Source organism: Botryllus schlosseri, chromosome 16 (assembly GCF_051294905.1).
Source record: "Botryllus schlosseri isolate E-star chromosome 16, Bs_hap1, whole genome shotgun sequence".
Taxonomy (NCBI): Eukaryota; Metazoa; Chordata; class Ascidiacea; order Stolidobranchia; family Styelidae; genus Botryllus; species Botryllus schlosseri.
Window position 1 is genome coordinate 8,743,175 of NC_137251.1, and position 12,178 is coordinate 8,755,352.

General features: G+C 42.1%; 3 protein-coding genes and 1 long non-coding RNA gene across 4 annotated transcripts in view; 3 read left to right on the forward strand and 1 right to left on the reverse strand.

The window, feature by feature from the left end:
• LOC145459518 (uncharacterized) overlaps nucleotides 1-10,292 on the reverse strand; it is a 96,186-nt gene extending 85,894 nt beyond the window's left edge. The window contains exon 1 of the long non-coding RNA XR_013921440.1: nucleotides 10,234-10,292. This is a non-coding gene — a long non-coding RNA (uncharacterized LOC145459518). The remainder of the gene's footprint in view (nucleotides 1-10,233) is intronic.
• LOC145459513 (thioredoxin-like protein 1) overlaps nucleotides 1-12,178 on the forward strand; it is a 67,254-nt gene that overhangs the window by 43,371 nt on the left and 11,705 nt on the right. The window lies entirely within an intron of this gene.
• Nucleotides 680-4,939, forward strand: LOC145458554 (protein kish-B-like). The gene is made up of 3 exons (XM_080336958.1): nucleotides 680-739; nucleotides 2,831-2,962; nucleotides 4,801-4,939. Exons 1-3 carry the CDS (start codon nucleotides 730-732, stop codon nucleotides 4,881-4,883), a joined length of 225 nt encoding a protein of 74 aa, XP_080193084.1. The 5' UTR covers nucleotides 680-729; the 3' UTR covers nucleotides 4,884-4,939.
• LOC145458553 (GDP-fucose protein O-fucosyltransferase 1-like) lies at nucleotides 4,886-8,104 on the forward strand. Its single transcript, XM_080336957.1, has 2 exons — nucleotides 4,886-5,848; nucleotides 7,457-8,104. The coding sequence occupies exons 1-2, from the start codon at nucleotides 4,886-4,888 to the stop codon at nucleotides 7,643-7,645; spliced, it is 1,152 nt and encodes a 383-aa protein (XP_080193083.1). The 3' UTR covers nucleotides 7,646-8,104.

A 12,178-nucleotide genomic window follows, 5' to 3' on the forward strand; every position in this document is an offset into this window, starting at 1 on the left:
ACTCAATATGCTAGATCACGGGTCACCAACGAGGGCTTAAGGACGAAGGTAGCCCGTAAGGACCAGATGAGTCGCCCGCGTGCCTGTTCTAAAAAATGGAGTAACAGCTCTTTTACCAGTGAGCTTTTATATAATGGGATTGGTTTATTTAGGTGTTCTTGTGTGAATCACACTAACATGTAACTTAGTCACTCCTGCCATTTACCCGCTTCAATAATTTACTGTTTTTGGCTGTAACTCGTTTTGTGTTCACAATAAAGAATACTTTCTTCTTAAGACAGATAGAAACATGATATCTTGGCAGCTTTTGAGCTATATATCATGGCTCAACGAGCAGTAGTTGTCGAGTTGTGCAATTTTACCCCTTCGTGCGCAGAAATGGGGGGGTTGCCGGCTGGAAAATAGGGGCAATTCCCTAAAGTCAATTTTTATTGAAGTGTCAGGTCGTTTGTTGGGATTTAAGAACCCCCTTTATTCGATTAAAAAAAGGTATTTTCACTCCACTCTAATGTGAAAGTGCACAGGCTGTTGACAACGTATCATTTTCGTGTTTTATTAGGTGTAATTTATAAGCATATTTGTTGAAATCGAAAATAGTTGGCTCCTTGAAGGGCCATTTGGCACATTTTGGAGAGAAATTTGGCTCTTTTGGACCACCAGCAGTTGGCAACCCTGATTGACACCTTGTTCGTTCTATTTCGTCGGGACTCTGTTGCCAGCGATGAAAGCATGACAAATGGTAAGTATGGATAATTGAGCCTTGAATTAGTTGGTGTACTATCGTTGGAAAAACCCATTGACATATGCCGTGTAACTTGTGAGAATTGAGCAACTATTCTCAACTATTGTTGTCACAATTTTGTTATTCTCATCCGCTCAAAGCACGCGATGCACAAGACACAATGCAATGAGCAGATAGGAGGATGGCGAACCGACCAAGTTTCTCTCAATCAAATATCCACCATTCAAAACAGTGTTTGATGATGGGTAACCCTAAAAGGAGGGAACGCGGAAACTGCGGAAAACGCGGAACTCGCGGAAATGGCCCCTAAAACGCGGAAAATGCGGGAAACCTCGATTCCTAAAGCGCTGAAACAGAGGAAAACGCGGAACGCGGAACAGTCGGTCATTGACCTCTATAGATCACAAAGTAGGCACTAAACGAGGAAACAGCGGAAAAGGCGGAACGCGGGACAGTCGATCATTGACATTTGTAGATCTCACAGAGGAACTCTAAAGTCTAAAACGACGAAACCGCGGGACACCAATTTTAGATTAGGGTTAGGGGAGGTGGGATATTAGGGTTAGGGGTTAGGGTTAGCTTAGGATTAGGTTATGGTTAGGGGAGGTGGGATATTAGGGTTAGGGTTAGCTTAGGATTAGGGTTAGGGGAGGTGGGATATTTGGGTTGAGTGAGGTGGGATATTAAGGTTAGGGGAGGTGGAATATTAGGGTTAGGGGAGGTGGGATATTAGGGTTAGGGGAGGTGGGATATTAGGGTTAGCTTAGGATTAGGGTTAGGGGAGGTGGGATATTAGGGTTGAGGGAGAGGGTGATATTAGGGTTGAGGAAGAGGGGATGTTAGGGTTGGATATCATGTCCCTAAGCCTCTTCTCCAACCCAAATATCACCCCTCTCCCCAACCCTAACATCCCCCTCTCTCCAACCCTAATATCCCACCTCCCCTAACCCTAATATCCCACCTCCCCTAACCATAATATTCCACCTCCCCTAACCCTAATCCTAACCTAACCCTAATCATAACCCTAACCTAACCCTAATCCTAAGCTAACCCTAACCCATAACCCTAATATCCCACCTCCCCTAACCCTAATCTAAAATTGGTGTCCCGCAGTTTCGTCGTTTTAGACTTTAGAGTTCTCTATGAGATCTACAAATGTCAATGACCGACTGTCCCGCGTTCCGCCTTTTCCGCTGTTTCCTCGTTTTAGTGCCTACTGTGTGATCTATAAAGGTCAATGACCGACTGTTCCGCGTTCCGCGTTTTCCTCTTGTTTCAGCGCTTTAGGAATCGAGGTTTCCCGCTTTTTCCGCAGTTTCCGCGTTTTAGGGGCCGTTTCCGCGTTTTCCGCAGTTTCCGCGTTCCCTCCTTTTAGGGTTACCCTTTGATGATGTTGCTTTGGCTGCTTCAGTGATAAACCTCTGATGTGATACGGTACATAATAATATGAAACATGCTACTGCTGGGACTCGAAACGGGGTCTCTCATTCCGAAAGCTTTGGATTAACCAACTGTGCACTGTGCCAACCTCCTTTCCTCATACGCCTAACAATACGCAAACAATAATCTCCAGTAACCCTACAAAGATTATATTTCGATCAACACACAATATACGATGCAATGAACAAATAAGACAAACAATCATATTAATTATACACGATACCTCTCCTGTTAGTATCCAACTGTCACTACAGCCTGCTGATGTCATTAGTACTATTGGCCAGCATTCTGGTGATATTGATAATAGATTCACGATATCTGTGTTCTTTCTTGCCCTTTCATTCTGTTCCCATGCATGCATCTTCCGCCGGGTCTGTTATTTTATCCTTGCAGGGGTGGGGGTGGTGCCGTACTGGTTTTGATTTTATTTAAAATTGTCATCAAAGTCAGTCGCTATCAAATGACCAATAGATGTCAAAACAGCACATTAATTTTATCATTTCAACTCCCAACATAATCTACTATAAGTAGCACTAGAACTAAACTGGCCTAACCAAATCAAGTGCATATGAAATTCAAGATGATAACACGGCGCAGGCACGATCAACATAGATGAAACTAAATCGAATCAATTTTTTCATATTGCAGTCTACTCCTTCGATGGCATGATTGTGTTTGGACTGCTTCTCATATGCACCTGCGCTTATTTGAAGAAAATTCCACGACTCAAGCAGTGGATGTTCAGTGAGAAGAAAGGGGTGTGGGGCGTATTTTATAAAGGTGAGTTTTGCTGTAAGTAGGGTGACTGAAGAAACACGTAGACTAGGGTTACCATATTTTTGTGGCGCCAATTCTGAACACTCTTCAGCGCCCACTAGCGGGTTTCACAATGAGGTATGAACACATTGCCAGTCAATATGACGTCACGCTAGCAAAGCTTCGCCTATCGGCTGTATACGGGAGTGGATCAGTAGAACATAGGTTCTAAATTGGGCCATCTCTATTGTGATCTCTGGTGATTGCTTGCGTCTGTGACAGATTTCTTCACAGGCCGGATGAAATCGTCTGGTGGACCTTGTCCGGTCCGCCGCTCGTGTGTTTGACAGACGGCTGCTATACTTTTAGGTCGGTGCAGTTATCTGGTTGTGTGTTAACCAGGTCAGAAACAACATTCTTTGAGCCTCCTTCCGCAAAAAATGCACTGATCTTTGGACCACCATAGGGTAATCGATGCAACTTCTAGGGGGCTTATACTATATGCATCTGCTGTTAAATTTTGTGAATGAATTCTCTCAGTAATATTGGTTCTTCCACATAGTAGCCTACTATGAAACGCACCAGCAGGTTGCGCATCCGATGGTTTCCAACTTTTTATGGTTGCGACGTCATTTCCAATTTGAAAATGTTCCGTGGTCAAGCTCTAAAATTGATAGGCTGATTTTTGATAACTAAAAAAGGTCAGCTTGCCCAGACTTACTCGAGGCCTATTTTGGAAGCTGATAGCGTCCAACATCTTTGCGATTCCCAGAATAAAGGCGAACCACCCCCAGGTTTAGAAAACTGTCTTTTACTAAAGCACCCAAATTGCGTTAACCAACTTCAGTAACATACTCTTATCTTAAAATTGTAATTACAACTTAGACTTATTTCAGTAAATGAGGGTCATTTTTATTCATTTTTGATTGCATTTGTAGCGAGGGCGGTGCGTGTCCCCATATTAATATCAATATATACACGAAGAAAAATTTTAAATAGCTGAAATCTGTCTAAAAATAATATTGTTTATGTTGATTTACGAAAATATTTTCAGCTTACTTCAAGCCTTCAAAATTCCAGACATTTAGGCATATTTTAAAATTTCTACCCGGACACAGTTTTAAAGTGAAATTCCGGACATGTCCGGGCATTCTGGACGTATGGCAACCCTAACATAGACCTACTGAGTGAATGAATATAAATATTGTTTCCTAAAGAAATAATTGTTTCTTTCCGTCTCTGTCTGGAACGCTATCAACGATTTTGCTACACTTCTTAATTTTGATATATTCCATACACAACTTCCAGTCCAACTGCACCATTCAGTAGGGCTGTTAGATTAGTCATTAAGCTGGATCTTGGCTTGTAAAAAATTGTCACTTACTTTGGTCTGACAGAGGTAACAAGGACTTGTCCCAAGCTGCTTTCCGAGACGGCGAGATCACATGCTTTTCGTGATGGTTGTTCATTTTATTTTATAAATGCATTAATTTGATTTGGGATCAATCCTAGTAGTAGATGCTTTATTGGATATATTGATGTCCATGTTTTGTAGTCCTTGATATCGGTGTTATAAAATAAAATGATATTCTTTGAGAAATTTCATCTCAACGCTACAGAGCCTACTTACTGTGTTTGACAATTCATTAAAATAGCCAATGAATGATGAACACAAGTGTATGGAAATATTGAGAATGTTCTGTTGTTAAATTTGGAAGTAGTTCATAAATAATAGCAATTTCCTTATTCGAATTCAACGTACAAATTACTATTCATGAACATCAATTTTAGGGCAGCTTATAAATCCATCCTTCGCCGATACACGACAATATGGAAGTTACTAATTTCCTTCTTATTCACAGCTGCTGTCATTGGAACGAGACTGCACATAGGGGTCGCTATCTCATGCGTGCTGAGCGCCGTCTATATTCTGGTATTGAAGTAAAGATGACGATGTCAAGGTTTTTCGTATTAGTGTTGCTTGTACTAGACTGTGTCGTCGCGTCATCAGATGTAGAATGGGACGCTAACGGATACGTACTGTATTGCCCTTGTATGGGGCGTTTCGGTAATCAAGTCGAACAATTTCTAGGAGCTCTACGATTTATTAAAGAGATGAACAGAACTATTGTCGTCCCGCCTTGGGTTGCGTACAACCATGAAGAGGGGACTAGCTTCACGTCTTACTCGTCATGGTTTGATATGGACGAGTTGAACAAATACCATCGCGCCATTCCTATGGAGACATTTATGAAGGAACTAGCACCGATTCATTGGCCTGATGATGGGAAATCTAGGAAAGTATATTGTCCAGATGGGGCTACTAAAAGAAGCGACGATGGAAAATCTTGTCCCGCAAAAATCGGTAACCCATTCGGGCCATTTTGGGATCATTCTAATATCGAATTTACTGGCGGATCGGAAGTGTTTGATTATGGAAAAATGTGGGGTTACAATGCTAAGAAATGGGTGGAAGGCTATCCTCCGTCAGCGCACCCGGTCATTGCGTTTATGGGTGCCCCCGGAAGTTTCCCCATCAAGCAAGAGGACAGGGGACTTCAGAAGTATGTGAAATTTTCTTCCAAAATTCAAGATATCGCTTTAAGTTTCATTGAAAAGTCTCTGAAAAGACCCTACCTCGCCGTGCATTTGAGGAATGGAATGGACTGGGTTCGGTCGTGCGAACACGTAGGCGGGTCGACCGTGTACCATGACTTTATGGGGTCTGCACAGTGCTGCGGGTATGACCCTAGAAAAAAACACACTCTCACTAAGGAGATGTGCCTTCCCACAAAGACTTCTATCGTTGAGAAAGTCAGACGTGTTTCCGCGCTCCATAACGTGTCGCATGTCTTTATCGCCACCGACAAAGACGCGATGCTGGCGGAATTCAGGGATACCGGACTTGAGGTGGGTGCAGCCTTGTTGTTTTTATTTCTCTCGAATTTTGTCAGCTGTTAAACGATGTGGAATATTGTGTTGCATTCGTTTCGTGTTTTATATTAACTGATGGGGCGTGGGAGTAATTATATGCCAGATAAACACTTTGACGGTGCTGTCACGATTACCAGTGAATTTGGTACTTGACTGCCTTGAATCCTAATCCTGGCCTAACCTTGAAACCTTACCAGAACGCATTAATACTTACATAGTAAGTGCCGCATTCAACAAGTGACTTATATCACAATTCATTCTCGTATTTGGTGTAGCAATGATTTTCGTATTTATTACTACAATGTTGGAAGAAACTCTTGGAAGTACAGAACTTCAATATACAATTTAGTAACATTCATATTAAAATGTACCCGAGTCCTGACACTCAGTATCAGTTTATTAATGTTTTCATCATTTCAAAACACCACAAAACTACGACACAACAAAAGGATAGGCAGATGTCGAAACGACTGTGGGATGATCGTCAGCAACTAGTAGAGAATAGAGACGACCTGATAAGTGGGGCAATTTTTTTTTATCTAAAAACGGAAGAGTTTGACCTAAAAATCTAACTTTTGACATATTTTGACCTTCAAAAACATAATATTGACCCAACGTATTCAAATTACGTGTTTTCCCATGTAATGTTTGGATTGAACTACTTAGGTTCGAACTGTCTGTTCTTACGAAGTAGTTCGGCCTGAACAAACTTTTTGGACCCAAAAATTGACATTTTTAACGAAATCTAGCCCTATGAAGAATTCCAGTAGTTAGCCTACATGGCGTATTATTGCAGAAGTAATTGATATCTGTTGTAGTACAACGAAAGATACTTTCCAGCATTCTCGAGTAGAAAGTGTCTGTTCTTACTAAGTAGCTTGGCAAGAATCGAGAAGGAACATTCAACAGTAGCAGTTGTTTGTTAGCTGACAACATTGAAGTTGTGCGTGCGTACACTGCTGGTGACACAACGTGATGCTTCATTCTGACAATGGTGTCTACTTCACAGTTTTCATAATGCGCTTCTTGAGATAAGAACCATACAATACCCAGCAGTCTTGCTTCAGTTAGGATATTGCGGTACGTTGAGCATAACACCATGTCAACCTATTCGTTTTATTTGAATGTTTATGATTCACAATGAGCAGACAATGGGCCGTCTACAATTTTGACTGGCAATTTTTGACCTAACTCAACAATTTCGACCTAATTTTGACTTTTTTTGACATTAAAAAAAATTGCCCTACTGCTAAGTGTCTGCCAAAAATATTCGATAGTGATGCAATATTGATGCATCGCTTATTCGCTTTCATAATGATAGTAGTAAATACATTGTTAATGCCAAATTCGCCGAATTCACTGGTTATCGATGTCACAATTCTTGAAACTTGAGTGAGATATATAACAATTGTTGATAAAATTATATGATTTTACACTTCAGCTCTTTTTGACCCGTTGTGCACCCCTGGGATTCACGCAGAAGCCACATATAATTGTGGTGGCGAGACTTTTTATTGAATTTATCATGAAAGTACATATTTTTGGTACAATCTGAAATCGATTCCACGTTCCTTTTCATTTTAGCTCGTTAAGTATCCGTCCAACTACCCGGTAGTGGACATGGCGATAATGACGATGGCCGATGCTTTCATTGGAAATTGCGTGTCAACCTTCACTTCGTTTGCTGTACGGGACAGGGAGGTCAAAGGTCTGCCAAATTATTTTTGGGCCTTCGAGGAGGAACATCCGAAAATTGCTCATGAAGAACTATGAAACTACCAACGACTCAACCTTGGGATATGATGTTGAAATTCATTGCTATATAATTATAGTGGAGTGTAGTGCAACACATCTGTAGATCCTGACAGTTACTGTTCTGCGTATATGAACGACAATGGAATATACTACTGATTTTTACCTTGTAATAACCGCACAAGAAGTGTTGTTCGCGACCATAGAGAGTTTGACTAAATTGCGCTAACGTCTGGTATCTTCGATGCCTGCGCTACTTTCTTATTTACATCAGCCTATTATTTCTGCTGTTATGTGCTTGGTTATACTTAAGATCAAATTCTTTTGTCCAAGCCTCGTGTTGTATTGTAGAGATATTGTAGAATTATGGAATGTTACCATGTTTTCCATCAGCCTCATCTTGATCGTGCCTAGTGTGGTCACAGTCTCAAATCGAATAATCACCATTACTTATTATTGTAATCAGTAATTGCTACCTTACGGTTATGGTTGTAATTGTTGCTCATCGTATCTTGATGATGTATCAGTTGAAGCAATTATCAGCGTAGCATTGAAATGTAGAGGTTTGCCGCAACTGCTGCATAGGTTATCACGAAAAAAAGAACGTTGAAACTCACTGTAGGACGAATTTAACTCCAGGTTATAGCGGGGGAGTTGGTTGATCTATACGTTGGAGTCTCGGCTGTAGCACGTTAATAAGTTGCGGGGGTTTATTCTGGTTTCTTTGCCACTGCCCAACTCTTATAGAGTCTCGGCAAAAGAGGCCAGTGAAACCACATGAAGGAGGAACCGATCTAACACAGCGCTAAAAAGGCACACAGTCGAAAGACGATAGCAGTCAGTCAGTCTGTAGGTAGAGTCAGATGTTTTTTGATAGACCGTAACTGCTAAATATGAGATACTATCTGCTCTTGTGTAACGCATTGTATGCTGTGTGTTTTGGACGGATGAAAATAATTGAGCTGATTATTATTAATCATCTCGGACTTGTCAAAATGTTGGCGGCATCATGAAAGTTGGAGCATAGCATAAACATTGATATAATTTCAGAACGTTATTGGATTGCGATACAATCAAAAGATACGAAGAAGTCGAAAAGACAAAAAATATTCTTATCAGCCAAATACATACGGTCCATCAATCAATCGACAGATTATATTTCATCTGCCCACGACACACACATAATATAGGCCTACAATGGAATGCGATGTACAAAAAACACAATGCGGTGTCCACAAAAAGTCTACTTTCCCCTTATCCATCTTGAACTAGTGCCCGATGTCACAGTCTTCTTCGTCGGTCCTTTTTTAGAAGCTATTCATTCCTCTTTTTCGTTCTTTCGGGTCTTTTTTTTTCTTGACTTTTTTGTCGCCGTAAGATTAGCGACAGAATAACCTCCGACGGCGGGAATCGAACCCGTGCCGCGTGCTTGGATGGCTCCAAAACTACCCCCCCCCCCGATATCTTCACATATATTACTCTATAAATGTACTCTGTAGGAGTTTCGTCGTGATTGATACAGAAGTTTTTTTGATACATATTAACGATCATGTACTTCCCTTTCGGTTCTATACGAGAGGATTTCAATATTCAAATCATACCGTGGTGTTTATATCATAGTCATACAGCAGCTGTAAACGACTATGTTTATATAGCTCAGTGGTGGTGATTCGGTGAAGCTATAGATAACTAACCTCCGTAGGTTAGTTATCTATAGTGAAGCTACTGCTCAATATTGCTATGAGTTACTCATGCGTAGAAAACCATAGACTTTCAAATTTTATTATGCTTTATCATTATTAGGCCCTGTGGATATACGCAGTTCACGCAGCTCACGCAGGTATCAACGCAGTTCACGCAGGTACGTTATCATATCTTGAGTTTATCAGTCACCTATTTTAAAATTCGTTGAATTTGCATTTTGCCAGATGGTTTGAAGCGGCTGAAGGAGACACTGTGCTCGAGTGAGCTGACGACGTGGACTAGCATCGAACAGGCGGCCTTGGAAGCAAAATCTATACTGCTACCGGTAGTGCTGGTTTCTTCCAACATTTGGAACGCAGATCCCGATCGGCGAAAGTTCATATGTGATCCTTGATGAAGGAGCGAAAAGGAAGCGAATGTGAAGAACGGGATATTTCGTATCTCTATTCCCAAATACATCAAGTTGATCGCTTATGTCCATTAATTAAAGAAATAACACCTCAATGTCGTCATAGTCAACTCATGGTCTACTTTGGACGTACGTCACAAAGATGCGAATTTTCGGACAGATAATATGGAGTTTGCACAGCTGTTCTTAGATTAGTTGATATCATTATTGATGTAGTGGAATAATTGGCTACTATATAATTTCTTTGCTGTTCACCAATTTAATTGGCAAGCTTCGTTGCGAGTTACTTTCAAAGAGGAAGCTAAAACTCGTTTCAGACAGATAATAAATGCGTGAACTGTGTGAGCTGCGTGAACTGCGTCCAAGGCCGCCTGTTTGATGCTAGTTCAGGTCACGCTAGCAAACCATCTGACAAAATGCAAATACAACGAATTTAAAAATCGGCGACAAAAAAACTCAAGACATGATAACCTACCTGCGTGAACTGCGTTGATACCTGTGTGAACTGCGTGAGCTGCGTGAACTGCGTGAACTGCGTATATCCACAGGGCCTCATTATTATTGTGCAGTGAGTTCGGGCATCCCTAAAAGACGGAGAAGCGGAGGCAGCGGAGACAGCGGAGGCAGCGGAGAACGGACCCTAAAACGCGGAAGCAACGGAGACGGCGGAGAGAGCCAAAAATGCCGATTCCTAAAAGACGGAGACAGCGGACCTAGCGGAGATCGGAGCTTTAGGTCATTAACCTTTATAGACACGCGCGACATAGCGGACGGATACTGAAAGCGGAGTTCGGGACCCCGCGAAATGGACATAGCGGACGGTCATATAATATAGAAAGCGGAGATCAGGGCGCATCCGAAGATGTTTCGAAGCAGTGGAGAATAACGGAGAAGTCAGCCATGCAAGTTCAAGGCCAATTGGGCGACTGATTGCCCATCGATGAGATGACATAGCGGGCGGTTATATAGTACAAAGAAAGCGGAGTTCGGGGCGCATTGGAAGATGTTTCGAAGCAGTGGAGAATAACGGAGAAGTCAGCCATGCTATTTCAAGGCCAATTTCGCGACTGATTGCCCGTCGTTGAGATGACATAGCGGACGGATACTGAAAGCGGAGTTCGGGGCCCCGCGAAATAGACATAGCGGACGGTTATATAATATAGAAAGCGGAGATCAGGGCGTATCGGAACATGTTTCGAAGCAGGGGAGAATAACGGAGAAGTCAGCCATGCGAGTACAAGGCGAGTTCAAGGCGACTGATTGCCCTCCGATGAGATGACATAGCGGACGGATACTGAAAGCGGAGTTCGGGGCCCCGCGAAATAGACATAGCGGAAGGTTATATAATATAGAAAGCGGAGATCAGGGCGTATCGGAAGATGTTTCGAAACAGTGGAGAATAGCGGAGAAGTCAGCCATGCGAGTTCAAGGCGACTGATTGCCCATCGATGAGATGACATATAGCGGGCGGTTATATAATACAAGGAAAGCGGAGTTCGGGGCGTATCGGAAGATGTTTCGAAGCAGTGGAGGATAACGGAGAAGTCAGCCATGCGAGTTCAAGGCAAGTTGGGCGACTGATTGCCCATCGATGAGATGGCATAGCGGGCGGTTATATAATACAAGGAAAGCGGAGTTCGGGGCGTATCGGAAGATGTTTCGAAGCAGTGGAGAATAACGGAGAAGTCAGCCATGCAAGTTCAAGGCCAATTGGGCGACTGATTGCCCATCGATGAGATGACATATCGGGCGGTTATATAATACAAGGAAAGCGGAGTTCGGGGCGTATCGGAAGATGTTTCGAAGCAGTGGAGAATAACGGAGAAGTCAGCCATGCAAGTTCAAGGCCAATTGGGCGACTGATTGCCCATCGATGAGATGACATAGCAGACGGTTATATCGTTATAATATACTGAAAGCGGAGTTTGGGGCGTAGCGAAATATATTTCGAAACAGCAGAGAATAACGGAGAATTCAGCCATGCGAGTTTCAGACCAATTATTGGTGACTGATTGCCCATCGATGAGATGACATAGCAGACGGTTATATCGTTATAATATACTGAAAACGGAGTTTGGGGCGTAGCGAAATATATTTCGAAACAGCAGAGAATAACGGAGAAGTCTGCCATGCGAGTTTCAGGCCAATTCGGTGATTGCTTGCCCATCGATGAGATGACATAGCGGACGCGTTTCGTATGACAATTTAACTGTTGATAGTTGTGGAATATTATACTGAACTACTTTCTACTTTACAAAAACCGAATTGCAAATGTAATTATTTCATCCAGAATACTGTTCAGGTAGATGTTGAAGTAATTGCGAAACATTACCACTTCAGTAAGTGCCGGAAATAGCCCAAATCTCGAAAAAGTAGAAATATTCAACATATATAATATCTGAACAACGTGATGTGATAAAGCAAAAATAACGTCAGATTCG